This window comes from Choloepus didactylus, chromosome 2, assembly GCF_015220235.1.
Source record: "Choloepus didactylus isolate mChoDid1 chromosome 2, mChoDid1.pri, whole genome shotgun sequence".
NCBI lineage: Eukaryota > Metazoa > Chordata > Mammalia > Pilosa > Megalonychidae > Choloepus > Choloepus didactylus.
Window position 1 is genome coordinate 131,789,675 of NC_051308.1, and position 15,779 is coordinate 131,805,453.

Below are 15,779 nucleotides of genomic sequence, written 5' to 3' on the forward strand. Positions count from 1 at the left end.
GGAGTCACGCTGGCAATAAGGAAGCCCAGTCGGTGGTTCCCCCTCATCTTGAAAGCACAGTGGGCAGGAAGTTCACTTTGGCTTTGGAGATCCACTTGTGGCTTTTCTTTTGGCTTTAGCCATTTGCCTGGATTCTGAGAATGTCCATTTCCCAGCTCCTCTCTACAGAGCTGTGCTAGCCAATGGGCTGGAAGAATCACCTCAGCATGAGTAGTCTGAAATCACAGACTGTCTACCCCTCATTTTACAGATGAGGAGCCTGAGCATATAGAGGCAAAGTGACCTTCCCAAACTCAAAAAGTTAGTAAGTGGCAAAGTTAAGTGCCCTGGCTTCCAGGTCAGTGCTCTTTCACATACCACACTGCCTGTAGTTTCTTTGTTTTCATTTTCGTTGTCTGTTTTTTTTTTAAGACAAAACAATTGCTTGTTGTCCTAGAACTTTCTGGGATATGGAAAAAAATATGATAATAGGACAATCTCTCCCAATCTTCTTGCTCCAAATAAAAACTGTCTATGGGTACTTTTAACCCCATTTTTAAAAGTTTTATCTTGTCTGATGCTGAGAGGAGAAAGAATTCAGGTAGCATGTGGCCAACAGATGTGGGAAGCTAGGTGGAACGAGAGCGCAGGAAGTAAATCGGATCGGCAGCAACTAAGAAGCCATTTCAGGTTTTAGGATTTAGCTTTGTTGAACCATTTCTTGTGCTCTCTTCTGTTCTGAACTGATACTTTAAAATAAAATGAAAGTTAACTCCAGAAGCCCTCTCTCTGTAACAGTCAAGTACCAACCATTTTACAATTTGGCTGTGGCCAAGTTGACTGGGGTTTCCCCTATTCCTCACCTGAATCCTGGTAAAACCAGGGTGAGAATCATGAAGTCATTGTCTGAGGCTCCCACTGTTGTATAAACGTGGTCACCAGCCACCTCCCAGCCTGGAAAAGGAGAGGGGAGAGTTACCACCTCTGTGCCTATTTGGTGCAAGGAAGATGTGCATCCAAATGATTCTCAGGAATATAGAGATGGTATCACCCTTTGAGGGGTCCAGAACCCAAGTCATGTTACTTATTCCTGCTGCTTTGGTTGAAGGCTTTGAAGCTCTCATAGGAAGACCTTTGGAGTGTGTGCACAAAATTTCTAGTCCTATTGCTTGGAAACTAAGGTTTGACAGGATATCTGTGCATGAGGGATGGAATTTTCAAGGGAATGCATGACATGGTTAGCTTGTTTTTCTCAGGCATCACTATTACAAAGAAATATGAAGTTGTGAGGTTGGAGGAGCCATTGAGGGTGCCCAGGTAGCTAACAGTACATGATGATGGGAGGGGCTATTACCTGCCATGCCCTTGTACTCAAAGGTGATCCCATTGAGAACGGTTGTTTCCATGTTTGTAGGCAGCGTGTTCCACCATTTGTATTCAAATCCCAGAGCTGGTTCAGTCCCAGCGGGGCAGTGGGCACAATCTGGGGGAACCACAAGAACCATGCATTCAGCAAAAAGGCTGCAGCCACCCTGACTGCAGCTGCTGCCATATGGTACAGTGGCACCAGTTGTGGGCAGCCAAACAAGGAGGGTGCTGAGCACGCTGTACACTGCAATAGCAAGTTCACTCAAAAACATTCTGACAATGTATTTAAAGGACTCAAGATGTAAACACTGACCCTGCATTCCAATATTCCAACCATCCTATTTGGCCACCCAAATTTTCATTTCAAAACGTAAATGCATCTTTTAGCCTGCTACAGGTAATTCATATTATCTGTCCCAATATTATTATTAAATGTATTCACATTAATAGGTACACAAATCCCCCAATTCCTTTTTGCAGCATGGCTTACAGGTCCTAATTGTGTCAAGCTGACCATCCCAGGCTGGGATGCTTCTAGTTAGCGTCTCTGCCACAAGCCAGAATCCTCTGTTGTGAGGACTGGGTCCCTTTGGGCCTGAGTCAATGGTCACAGTTGGGAAGAGGAGGAAGGCAGGCGGTTCTCAAGTCTGACTCTGATTTACACGTGAGCCAGTCCCTGACCTCTCTTCTCTTGAACTTAGTCCTCAGAGGTTGCCTGGTCCTTATTGCCTGCCTTGGAAGGGCTGAGTCTGTGCTCAGCTGGCCACTCTGAGTGCCCACGTGGCCCACCCACGTGGATGAACAGGGCAGGTGAGGGGGTTACCGGAGCCATTGGAGTAAGAGCCATAGGGGCAGGGCTCGCAGGTGCTGCTGTTGGTTTTGAAGAAGCCTGGGTTGCAGGGTGGGCAGTGGGTCTTCACACCAGAGGCGGGCAGATTCACCGCCCCCTCAAGATCCTCGCTGCAGATTTTCGGCTCCGCCCATTTGTACATGAGCTGTGTCTGAGGAAAGGAATTAAGCATGGTTCAAATAGCATGGGATTTAGCACACAGTTAGAAACCATCTAACTTGAAGATATGTATGTGGGGTGGGGGGGAGTGGGGAGCGTGGGGGGTGGTTCTGGACTAGCATGAGAGCTCTGCCAGGGCAGGGAATTTTGTTTGGGTCACTGATACATCCTAGACATGAGCTTGAAGGTAAGCTCATGAGGGCAGGGGCCATGTAGCATTCATCCCTGAGTCCTCAAGTCTGGCACATAGATGTATTAGGCTTTCTATAAAAGTTTTCTGAATAAATGAAAGAGCAGAGAATGCAATACTTGAAAGACAAATTGAAACATCTCAGCCGCCCCCTCTTTCCTCAGTAGTTATGTAAGACACTGATATATCCTAGACACTGGGCACATTGTCGTGATCAGTAAATATCTGTTAAGCAAATGTTGGCCATGAAGAGGGATATACCTAATGATGACTTATGTGACAGAGGTAATGGAGGAACTAGTTGTCTCCAGAGACAGTTCTGATTCCAATGTCAAATCTTGTTATTACTAAGGTCATGGAGAAAAGCAGCTGGTGAAAATCCCAGAACACAAAAAAAGCATGGAGTGGAGGTGTCTTACATAACTACTGAGGAAAGAGGGGGCGGCTGAGATGTTTCAATTTGTCTTTCAAGTATTGCATTCTCTGCTCTTTCATTTATTCAGAAAACTTTTATAGAAAGCCTAATACATCTATGTGCCAGACTTGAGGACTCAGGGATGAATGCTTTGCCCCTGCCCTCATGAGCTTGCCCTTGAACAAAGACAACCATCACATAAACAACCACGTGGGACTATGTTATCTGGGAGTGTGGTGCATGAGTTACAGTCAGAAGGCAAGAAAGGCCATGGATCTGTCACTCACTAGGGCCATCCCTACCCCTCATGGAAGGAGCAGGTGCAGAAGAGATGACAAGTAGGGGGCCCTGATGAGTCAGGGGTGAGGTTAGGCAGCTCCAAATTTCCTGAGTTGCTCTTGGATCAAGCCAGAGACAAAAAGGTGCTCTTATGGATGACAGGGAGCAAAAGTTATCTGTGTAGCATATCCTAAATGTGAAAAGATGGAAGAATAATGCACCTACTCATTTCATTCAGCATAAGAAATGATGAGATCTTAACGAGTGGTGGCCCTTGGCCCATGCTGCCTTCATTGATGGTGAACCCTGGCTCCCCTTCTGCCTGCTCTTCCCCCTCTGAAGAGGAGCCCATGGCCACAGCCCCAGGCTTGCACTGCAACCATACCCCAGCCCACCATCTCCTGTGAGTCTCCCGGACAAGGAGCATCAGCAGCGCGGGGGGACTGACAGGGGCTGTCCCTTGGAGCAGTACATTCTGCAGCCCCAATGGATGGGCCATCCTGGTCCCTGAGAAACCACGGAGGCCCAGCAAAGGTCACATGAGAGGACAAGGGCAATCATAGGAGCCAGCCTGAGGTGTGTCCCTTGATTTTTGCATATACAGTTTAGAAGACAGACAAACTGAAATCACGATACTGAGCAGAATCCATGCGGGTCTGAGGCACAAAGCACGAAACTTCATGTCTACTTCCTAAATGTCCGTGCCTCACTCTCCTCCCCCTGGGCCATGCTGTGACAGTGCTGCAAGGTGGGACGACTGACTGGGGCCTGACACAGCATCTAAAGGCTACAGTGTGGTCAGGTGAGGGCGGACACCCAGGCACCCAGACTCCCAGGCAGCCGAAGCGAATGACAGACCCTGAAGGCCTCAGGCCGAGCCCAGGAGAGGAGAGAGTGGGGCCGAAGGAAGCAAAGACAGTGTGTTCAGCCACAGGTGATGGGGGGAGAAGAGGAGCAGGATTAATTGCCCTCATTTTATTAATAAGTCAACTGAAGCCAAGAAAATGAAAATAATTTTTAATAAGGTTATATAGGACACCAGAGCTATAGAACTGAGTCTGAGGTGCAAACGACAAGATACATAGCCAGTCTCTCCTGGCTGCCCGGGAAGGGGAAGGAGCAGAGATGACTATGGAAAATAATCGCGGTTATGGACCAGACTTTATCCCACATTAAATTAGCAAAGGGAGACTCCAGCCAGCCATTCAGCAAACACGTATGCATCCTAATGGCCAAACATCATGTTTAGTGCTGAATGCAGATTTCCCGACTCCTAATTCTAACTCCCTAGAGAGGATGAACTTAAGTCAGTTCATCCAAAATGTCCAGGGGAACACAGATTCTTCCACTTGCTCCATGGAACACATCCCCACTCCCTCCAACTGCCTGGAAAGCTGCATGACTCCTCCCTCCCTCATCACCACTCAGGCTTCCCATCAAATGTCACCTCCTCAAGAGGCTATCCCTGCCCTATCTACAATAGCATCCCCACCCTCTGTCATCCTCTATTCCTTAATCCTGTTTTGTTTTTTGATTCCTGGCACTTAATCCTTATCTGTTGTCTCGGCTCCACTCCCTTCCCACCAAGAATTAAGCTCCATAAGAGCTAGACAATCCCTGGGTTTGGTTAGCTGGTGTGTACTTAGTGCTTGGCCCAGTGCCTGGCAAATAGTATAACCGCTGACTACAGCAGTTCTATTTGTAATTGTCATTGCTATTTTAGCTTATTTCCATTCCTTTACCTGTTACAGTAGTTATCTTATGTTAATTGAGCGATTTCCAGCACTGCTGTAACCAAATGCTTACCTTTCTTCCCAGCCCTAATTTCCAGCCCATTTGTTCTTACCCCAGCTAGCTGTTAATCAGTTTTCATGGGCTTCTTAGCCCTGGCTTGCACACTTCCTATTAACTGCATCTGAAACATTAAATAACACCTCTATTTCCAACTCCTTTTGTTTGAATCTCATAAAAACCCTTTAGAACTTGGGGAGACAGATTTGAAATTTAACTATCTCCTCGTGTGGCTGCCTTGCAATATACTTTCTTCCCTTGAAATCCTGATGTCATAGTATTGCTTTCTATGCATACCCAGGCAAAGAGCCCTTGCTCCGTAACAATAGCAGGTGCTCAATAAATGTTTGCCAACTGACCAACTGATGAAATGAACAACTGACTACCTTCCATGGCCCCTCCATCCTGGGCAGGCGCAGCTCCTCTTCCAGGCTCTGATGTGTGCTACACATCCCTCCCTCATGCCCTTGACCAACTTGTGACTGTCTAATTGCACCCACCTTTCTCCTCTCTCTACCCGCCCCTCACCAAGACTGTAAGTTCCCTGAGGGCAGGAGCCTGTCTTACTCCTGGCACATTAGCTGGCACTCAAAAAATGCTTGTTGACCTAATGACAATTCAGACTACACAGGAGAGTCTTTCACTGAGGCAGGAAGCCTGGAGGGAGAGAGAAACAGCAGAGACTGAACAAGTCAGGCCACTCTCCAGTGAGCAGGAAGTGGGAATCAATTCCACTTAGCAGCCCACAAAAGCTGTGCTAAGGGGATAAGTCTGATGAGCTCCATAAGGAAATAAGGAAGTGTGCATGGACAGGCAGTCATTGCCCAGAGGGGCTAAGCAAATGGAAGAAACCAAGCAAAGAAAATGAAACGGTTTTTGAAACAGAGCATATGTGAATAAGCAATGAAACCAATGTGGCATAAGTGAGGGAAAGTATGACCTGAAAGTGAGGAAGGCCACCTCATTTTGCCTCTGAGCTAGCCCTGGAGTCACTGCGGGGGCATTTTATTTGGTGCTGTCTTTACTGATTGCTGGGAGTCCAAAAGGTACTAAGTACAAGGTGGGAGGAGGAAATGGGAGACAGTGTCTATCCAGGGCAAAGACCATGCTACCCACCTCTCCGTTGGCATCACAGGCTGTGTGTGTGTAGAAATAATCTTTGTCTGTGCAAGCTGGACGCACTTTGCAGGAGGAGGATCCTTTTCCTAAATTGTAAAAGTAAAGAAAAAAATATTTGAAGTCAAGCAGAATTCTTGGCCACTTGCCCCTGGAGTATATCACCACCCAGATATTATTGAAAATAGAAAATCCTGTGCACTCACACTTCCCTTTGCCATTTAATGGTGTCTTGAGCTCCATTTCCAGCCCTAAAGCCCTGCCCATTATCCCTTTGCCTTTTCTAGGTGCCGATAAGAGACCACTAACACTGCTCTGAGAGGCAGGGTGTGCAGAAGTGGACTGGCGAAAGGACTGGCCTTGAAGTAAGGAGGAGATGTGGCTGGAAAGAGCATTTGCAAGTTCACCACCACCAGAGATCCCTGGAAAATGCCATCTTTCAGGTGCTTTGGAAATCCTGACTGAAAGTGTGGTTTCTCTCCTCCTGAAGAGTTGAACGTTGGGGCATTGCATTTATAATCTTATTTCAATCTTTGCTCTGAATTTTCTCTTAATACATGCCTGGAATGGGCCCCCCTTACATTTGAAATTTCCCCTTCTCCAGGCAATCATCCTAGACAAATAAGTTGATAATTTCCTCCAACTCACTTAGGACATAAGTCTCTTTCCACTTTCTCCAACCCAAATGCATCTTCACTAAATTTAACCCTTGACATGTACCTGAAAAAGGTTATTAACAGTTTTATTCTACTCTCTGTATGTTCTCCTTATGTCAGTGTTAGTTCTGCTTTAACCCTTTGAGCCCCTAGATAGCAGGGACATTTTCAATGCACAACTCTTAAAGGAAAGGTTTGCACCCCTTTTTTGAATTAAAACCCTTTTTGAGAATTAAAAAAAAAAAAAAAAGAACTGCTTCCTCTATTCAGAAAATTCATGCAAATAAAATTTAAAACTTTTCCATGGAATTTACTTATCCTAGAATAAAGACCATGGCTTTATAGAGTGCACAGAATATGCTGCCACTACTGTTTCTAATATTATTTCTGCATCACTGGCAGATAAGCATTTAATAATGGTGAGACCTACTCTCTACATATATTACCTGCCAGGCAGTATGGTATAATGGAATTAAATTTTAAATCAGATGGATCTGGTTTGGAATCCCACTTTATCATGTAGGAGCTGTGCCACTTTAGGTAAGTTACTTAAGCTCTCTGAGCCCTGGCCCTCTCATCTGTAGAGCAGGAGCAGTAATACCTCCTTGTTGGAGCCAGCACATACCTGGCACATTGAAGGCAGATACTCACTAAATGGTGGTGACTATTATTACCTATGTCTGTGGGACTTATTTGAGAACTGCTATGAAAGATTTAATAAAGATTAAGAGTCTCCTTCTCTCCTTTCCAGTTAAGTGCTTATTTCTCAACTGATCCCTTTGTCTCTCCAAGGCCCCAGATGAGTTCCCAGATCAGAGAAACTTCTAATTACAGCTTTTGGGGGAGTTCCCTCAACAGCACATTTCCACACCTCTTCAGTACCCATCTTATCAGCCTGGGCAAGAGAATGGCTGAGAAACAGCTGGGGTCTTCTCAGCTCATTTACTTGGTATACAGGCAGAAGGCTCAATTCAGCATACAGGGATCTGGGGGACTCCTGCTTTTGACCAATTTGGCCAGGAGCAATTTGGGGAAGAGATGCTGAAAATGCACCGACTCCCAGGATCTTGTATATTTGATCTAGCGACCTACAAGCTGCATGTTTAAAAAAAAAAAATGCATTCCACAGAAGGACCTTTTTCTGCTTATCAAATATTTGTTCAACGTGACATCCCAGCTCTCGGTTTCAGCAAAAATGGTCCAGCTGTTTACACACTGACAACTATTAAGGTGGATTTAATAAATAATTAACCCAAATGCTTAGACAGACCTCACTTTCCCAGCTCAGGTTTCATGGAGGGAATAAGTTGGGTAGTCAGGTTTGAAGGATTGGCCTGGATGTTTGGTGAGGGAGTAAAAGAGTATGATTAGCTCTGGGCAAAACTGTAAGAAGAGCAAGTTTATCTTGGGGGGCCCTTCCGCAACTGCTCTTTATGTACCTTTCTCCTCTTGTCATTATCTACAACCACTCCAGAAGTACAATGTTCTCATTCTGATCCATTTTATCAAAGGAAAACTTTTCCCTTGAGGATTTAAGCACCTGAGGAATACAAGGTCCTGCTCAGATACCAGCTCAGACCCAGGGCAAATGCCTTAACCTCGCTGAGCCCGTGTTTATTCATTTGTAAATGAGGAAGTCACTCCTGCACTGCGCTATGCATAGCAAATGAGATAGTGTTTTATTAATTGTAAAGCCCTATTAAAGGGATTTATTACCCATAGCAAAGGTCTTTTCATATCAAGAGGACTTTAGGACAGGCCTTGATGCAAATTAAGTAATAAAGTCAGTGCTTTAATAGAGCATGCCAGGCCCTGCTCTAAACCCTGTGTTAATCCATCAGTCTTCACAATAAAACTATGAGGTAGATACTATTATTGTCATTTCCCTTTAAAAGATGAGGAAACCGAGGCACAGACAAGTAACTTGCCCAAGGTGGCAGCAGGGACTGAACTCCAAGAATTTAGTTTTGGAATTTGTGCTCTCCACATTCATGCCATTCTATCTCTTTAGGAAATAAATCTCCAATATTAAACTTAACACAAAGGAATTAATCTTAAGGATGAAATTTTGGGTATCAGTGAGAGAAAGATTTTTCATCAAGCCGTTGTCATTAACAAAGCTCTCCCGTCTCCATCTCTATTAGTCCTGCCTTCACTCAGGCCTTTGACATCAGCAACAGGCAGCAAACCTCCCACCGTAGCCTCTGCCTCCAGCCATTCCCCTCCTCGTCCATTCTCCCCACGGCAGCCAGAGTGGTTTTTCAAAACCACAAGCCAGATCATGTCAATCCTCAGTATACAATTTTTTAACGGCTTTTGCTCATAGGATCGAATCCCAATTTTTTAGCAATGGCACGGCAAGGCCTCTGTGTAAACTGTTCCCTGCCCACCTGTTAGCCGTGGATGCTACTTCTCTCCAGCCATGCTGAATGACTCACAGTCCCCTAAGCCTCTGGCCTTTCCTCACACTGCTCTCCCAAACATCCTGCCTCTGTTAAATCACCAACTCATTTTTTTTCAAGACTCATTTCATCTTTCAAGATCACAGCCAGTGAAGCCTTTCCTTCCTTCCCAGAGAGAATCAGTCACTTCCCTTTTTTGCTTTCACTGCATGCCACATGCAATGCTCCTATCCCGGGAACCCCTGCACTACTGAGAGTTGCTGCAGGCAGGTGTTCATATAGCCACATTTCCTGTTTTAGACATAAGCTGGAGGGCAGGCACCGGAGCTGATTCAGCTAAGCAAGTACTTAGAATACATTTGCTGAATGGATGACTAAATCGTCACACTGTTTTCTGTCACTCCCTTCCCACACATTGCATTATAGGCTCTCTTCAGACTCTCTTTGGGTTTTCCCAGCCTCCTCCTGACCCTGTATTCTGGAAGACTCAAGTCCCAAAGAAATGTGACTCTCTTTGTTCTCCAACCTGGCGAGGTGGTCAACAAGCTGACCGTGTTCTTGAGTAAAATCTTACTTCCCGGTCAAGGGGGCAGATTGAGAAATTAGTGGTGGAAGGAGAATAGACTCAAAGAATTTGTGCTCCCAACCAACGCTTTCATAATGGCTCCCTGGATAAAAATCAGTCTGCAGAGATTTGACCAAAACATTTGTAGGCACTTTTTCTAGAACTACCTTGCCATTCAAACCCTTCCAAAACTGGTGGGCTGGAGAGGGAGCCAGAGACTTAGACTAACAAAGGTTGCCATTGATGGAGGCAGACTGAGAAGAGGAATAAGAAATTCAAGTGGAAAAACAGGAATTCAGACTTAAAGACAGAAACTTCCCCCAAGATCTAACCATTCCTGCTCTTGCTGAAAACTGTACTCATTTGGCAAGATTCATGTAGGTAAATATTGTTTTAGCAATAGCATGGACATAAGCAGTTCACAAAATCAATAGCTGAGCAAACACATACTATAACACCTGTGAGAACTGTGGCTGTGTCTGGGTAGGGATATGGGGGTCTGCTGGATTGAGGGTCTTGGAAATTTCTGGGAGTATGTATTGGGTTTGTTTATGGCTCTGTAAAAGAAAGGATAATAGAACAGTTACATATTTGCAGGGAGGAGAAGGGACTCTTTTTCTCTCCCTACCTGTCTTGGAGATTGGCCTCTGCACCAACCACTGGACTGCCTGAGCAGAGGACCCTTTGGGGGCACTGCCCATCCATTGCCGGAGCCCTGATGGGCCCTGAAGCCTCAATGACCAAGTCCTGTTTCTCAGATTGGTAGGCCTTAAGAATCCATCAGAGCCCATGACCTAGGCTGCTTCCAGTTTCCCCTTCCCTTTCCTTTAGCACAGTGATTTTCAAACAGTATTCCAAGGAACCCCAGATTCCCTGAAAATGCATACTTTGAATTCCATGGATGCTTAGGTGGATAAAAAATTGTAATTGCCATCTTTAGCCATTGATCTCATAATGTTTGTGCTCATCAATTCAGACTCATGGTTGTTACAATTTAATTTTTTATAATAATTGCGTATAAATATAAATTCAGTTATAAATACAAATGAATGTATAAAATAAATTCATACCTCCCTTATCTACTGTATCTGTTGTTTATCATTATAATCTTATGTGAGGTTTCTTTTTTTTTGTTAAGCAGAGATTTCACTGCTTAAAAAAAAATTTGCAACCCTTTCCTTAGTTTTCCTAATCCCATTAACTTTGGGCTGCTTTTTCTTTTTTTTCCATGGCACTGTGGCACTTTTTACTGTCTAGCATACTGTATAATTTTTTATGTATTTATTATTTATTTATTATAGTTATTGTTTACTGTTTATCTCCCCCTCCACTGCAATGTAAACTCCATGAAGACAGAGTCCCTTGTGTGTTTTGTTTACTAACATATCCCAAGTACCTAGAATAGGACCTGGCACATTGTAGGTAGGTGCCCAATAAATAATTATTGACTGATTTCCTTTTTATTTACAGAGCGGTTGGTGGAGGTGTGGATTGACAAGAATCTTCTAGGGTCCAGAAAGGAAGAGTTCAAGAACGACCATCTTCAGTCTGACCAGAAGAATGACTCTACTCCCTGGCTTCTCCCTGTGTGTTTGTCGGTACCCCCTGGTCAAACTCTTCCCACCTTCAGAAACATCACCTGAGTATTTGTCAGGGTCACACTGGTGGCAAGAAGTTTCTCCCTTATTTGAGTAAGAGTTCGCTGGGCAAATTTTGCAGGAAGCGGAGCCCTGTGTGTCCGCAAACGTTCCGGGTTTGCAGGGGAAGCATTCCGAAGTGTAGGCCACCCCTAGGGAGGAAGAACAACAAAGGAAAACAGGGTTTGAGCCCAGAGCTTGAGCCCCCTGGGGACTGACCCACCCTCCCCTCAAAGTCAAGAGGCCAGGAAGTCAGTGACAGGCCCCAGGTCCAACCCCACTCTCTGTACCTGTTATGGCGATGTTCCTCACCAGCACAGGCTTGGGAACTTTGGACCACACTGAGAAGGCTGTGGTTCTCCAATAAAGGACATTATTGCCTCGATTTAGGTCGACCTAAAGACCATAACTGAGGAGTTAGTTCAGCAGCAGGGACAGATAGCGCTGGTTCATCGGACTAGACTCCTGTTGGGACCCGTCCTCTTACAGCAGGCAGGGCAGTGCCTACTCCTTTTCCCCCCTCAGCTTCCTCAGCTCTGCCTTCCTCTGTCCTTCGAAGACTCCTCTTACAACCCTCCCACCCCGTCTCCCACTGCTCCCTAAGCACATACACCACGAGCATTTCTTATGGCGAAACCAACTAGGGGACCTGGAGGTGCTGACTGCAGGGTGAAGGGCATTCTGTACCCTCCTCTGGCACTATTCACCCATCCTCTCTGTCTAGGAGGCCTGGCCCTTAAAGCTGGAAAGTTTGAGGTCAAGCCATAGGAGCAAAGACTCAGCCCACACCCATATTCCGCCATTTCCAGGAAAGACACTACAGCATCAAGTCCTGTCAGACCCTGTCCTCTAGGGACAGAGGGATGGAAGCCCAGACTGGGAGGGAGCAGTCTTTGGAGGAAATGCCCTTGGTCCCCTTTCTGGGGTCCCCAGGTAGAAGGCTGGTAAGATACTCACACTGTGGAATTCCCATCCTTTCTCTGTGGTTTTCATCCATCTGGAGTCATCTACATTGGGCTGGCACTGGTCGTTCTGAACCTGGGGCAAGCAGGAGCTCGGGATCAGAGTCTCAGCCTTCTAAGGGAACAAGTTCCTTACCCCATGCTGCTCCAGCCCTCCAGAAGGCCCTTCTTATGGGAGAAGAGCTGCCAATTTCCTTTCGGGACCCAGTTCAGAACACATGAGTCTTGAAGTAGGACTGGCACTAATGGCACACACAAAATGTCTGTGCAATGACACACACACACAAATATAATAATAATGTGTAACTCAGAAGTCATTGACACGTTGTTTTCATATCAAGCAGGGAAAAAGACCTAGAAATCTCACTGACTTTATTCTTCCCCCTCAAAGTCCTTCAACTTCTGCCTCTTCCTCCTGCTCCTTGCAGCCTCAGCTCATTTTGCCCGCAGTTTTCTCCAGGGAGAAAACAATTGTGGAGATTTCCCAAGCTGGACTGCACTTGTGATTCCTGCAAATGAGTCTAAGCCTTGGAGAGCCTCAACATCCTACCCTCCCCCTTGGCTAGGGGCTTACGAAAAACTCAAAGATGATAGCGGTGTCTGGGTAGTAGTATTCGAAGTTAACGGTGCCGGACTGCTTCAGGTTGACGGCGTACATCAGTATGGCCGTGCATTCGTCTGTGTTGGAGGCGATGTAGTCACCCCGGGGGACCCACGTGGACCTGTGAGGGAATAGGAGCCAAGGTCACTGGCGAGGGCACCGCCTGCTGCATGGCTTTTTATGAAGTGCAGATCTCAAGTTCTGCTAGGTCTCTGGGGAAATGCAAACTTGTGAGTCACAAACCAAAGCTTGGACCTGAAAATTCTCAGTGAAGAATGACAAAAAAAAAAAAAAAAAAAAAAAAAGCTCTGAGGCAAGTCAGGGAGCCTGGGATTCTGTCAACAAGATGAATATCCACCCCCATGTTATGCAGAACTACCCAGAAGATAGATGGCAGGTGAGGTAGGGGGAGGGGGTAACACGTTTTGGTTGTTTACTTTCTCCCAGGTATTAAACTACATGTTTTATACTCACGATTTCTTTTAGTCACTAAGAGAAGGTGTTATTTATTTCCATTTAACAGATGATGAAACCGGGGCTTGGAGAGTACCGTGCCCAACATCGCCCTGCAGGCAGTAAGTGGCAGAGCTGGGATTCAGACCCAGGCCTGCCCATCTCCAAAGCTGTCAAACACAGTCAACAGACACAGCTGTTTTTCAGAACTCGGAGGGCCAGTCTAGTCCAGCCTGTTTTTTTGGAAATGTTCACTTTTAAGATGCTACAGGTAACTAGTCTTTATGAGAAGGGAGAAGGCCAGAGAAACCCACGGACAATCAATCCAGTTATGTCGAGTCTACCTCCTAAATGTCTCTCAGATCTGCCTAATGTGCCCAACACCCCACGCCAGCCCCAGTCATCTCCACAGGAGCTTCCTAACTTTTCTTTCTCCTTCCTGTCCTGCCCCCTCCAATCCCATAGTGACTGGAGAGATCCTCCAGAACAAAAATCTGACCACATCACTCCCCTGCTTAAAACCCCTGTCTCACCCCGTTGCCCTTAGGAGAGAGTCTAAACTCCTCACCATACAGAATTTCTTCCAATTTCTCTGTCAAACTTTCTCTCGCCACTCCCCAGGCCTTTCCACATGCTGTTTCCTCTTCCCAGATCAAACTTCCTCCTCCCAGAACAAACTTTCCTCCTCCCTCCCTCGGTTCAATTCCTTCTCATGTCTTAGACTAAAAATCAGTTCCTCTAGGAATTCCTCCTTCACACCCTTATCTATCTCTGCTATGTGTGCCCATAGCTCTCTCTGTTTCCCTTATCCCATAGCTGTAAGCTCAAGTTATTTTATTTATTTATAAATATGTAATGAGATATTTAAGACATATACAAAGAGATAATGAACATGCATCTACCCACCATCTTGCTTATTTAAGAAATGCAATATAGCTGAGCCTCTGTGTACCCTTGCTAATCTCATCCCCGTTCCTATCATGCACTCTCATCCCCATCGCCAAGTAACCACTTTCCTGAATTTGGTGCTTATCATCCCCATGCACTTCTCTATCCTTTACTGATTATGTCTGTATCTCTAAACAGTATACTAGATGATGGTGTTTTGCCTGTTTTAAAATTATACATAAATGGTATATTTATGTATTCTACAACCTGTTTTTGGTTTAGTTTTGTTTTTGTTCAATATAATGATAGTGAGAACCATCCATATTCAGCCACTACTTCTTTCACTTTTACTACTGTATGATATTCCTTTGCATGGCTCTACCATATTTATTTATGCATTACTTGTTAACAGACATTTAGAGTGCTTCCAGGTGTTTTTTGCTATTGTGCACACTCTGCTATGAATATTCTCATTCCTGTCTCTTTGTACATATATCTGAGTGGAATGCCTGGGAATGGAACTGCTGGGTCAGAGGGTATGTGAATCTCTAACTTTCCCAGCTACTGCCACACTGTTCTCCAAAGTGGCAGTCCCAATTCACACCCCACTTGCAAGGGAAGAGAGTTGCTATTTCTTCACATCCTGGCCAAACTTGGGACTGTCAGATCCTTAAAACCATTGTACATATGATGTGATATGAGATAGTGTCTCATTGTGCTTTTAATCTTATTTCTCTGATTCCTAGTGAGCTGAGCATCTTTTCTTTGTTTATTTGCAATTTGGGTTTCCTCTTCTGATCATACTTTAATTCTTATTTAATTGCCTGTCTTCTTGGCCGGCCTGGAGGTGCTGTGAGAGCAGAGACTACCCTTCTCTTGCTCACTGTTGTATCCCCAGTACCAAGCACAGAGCCTGGCACATTGGAAGGAATCGAGAGATTGATCAGATCAGTGTAAGAAATGGGTGATCAAAGACAAACCCACTATTTCACTGTTCCGCCTGAGAGCAGCCCAGGTCTCCAATAACTCAATAATGGCCAGCTAAGGGAACCTCAAATTAACCCACAGGTTTCCCCTGTGTTTGCCAGTGTTATTCCCCAAATGGGAACATATCCAAAATACCTAAGCTGAGCTCATCCAAAATATCTCAGTCAGCCCTAATGGTATTGATTTCTCCTTTTTGAAAGAGACAACACGCAATGCTGATGTGCTACCTGGCATCAGCTCTAAATAACTCTTGGAGTTTGATGAATTATTTAAAGGATTCCATAAGTGGGTTACATTTGAAAAATGCACCACAATTCTGATTTTTGCCAGAGTTGTCCCTGGTGAAGATTATTTCATGTCCAGTCATAACAATGAGCTTTGATCTCTAGTAGCAGGCATTGTTCCAAAATTGTAAATGAATCACCTCATTTAATCCTCACCAGAGGAGGATACTATTTTTAGTATGAGGAAACTGAGGCAC

The 15,779-nt window shown here is 45.1% G+C and overlaps 1 protein-coding gene across 4 annotated transcripts in view; it reads right to left on the bottom strand.

The window, feature by feature from the left end:
- ELAPOR1 (endosome-lysosome associated apoptosis and autophagy regulator 1) overlaps positions 1-15,779 on the bottom strand; it is an 85,490-nt gene that overhangs the window by 14,963 nt on the left and 54,748 nt on the right. For all 4 annotated transcript variants that reach the window (XM_037826472.1, XM_037826470.1, XM_037826471.1 and 1 more), the window contains exons 4-11: positions 12,944-13,091; positions 12,365-12,445; positions 11,698-11,803; positions 11,410-11,559; positions 6,148-6,236; positions 2,171-2,348; positions 1,334-1,462; positions 843-933 (exon numbers count right to left, since the gene is read on the bottom strand). In XM_037826472.1, coding sequence (XP_037682400.1) covers positions 843-933; positions 1,334-1,462; positions 2,171-2,348; positions 6,148-6,236; positions 11,410-11,559; positions 11,698-11,803; positions 12,365-12,445; positions 12,944-13,091 — 972 coding nt within the window. The remainder of the gene's footprint in view (positions 1-842; positions 934-1,333; positions 1,463-2,170; positions 2,349-6,147; positions 6,237-11,409; positions 11,560-11,697; positions 11,804-12,364; positions 12,446-12,943; positions 13,092-15,779) is intronic.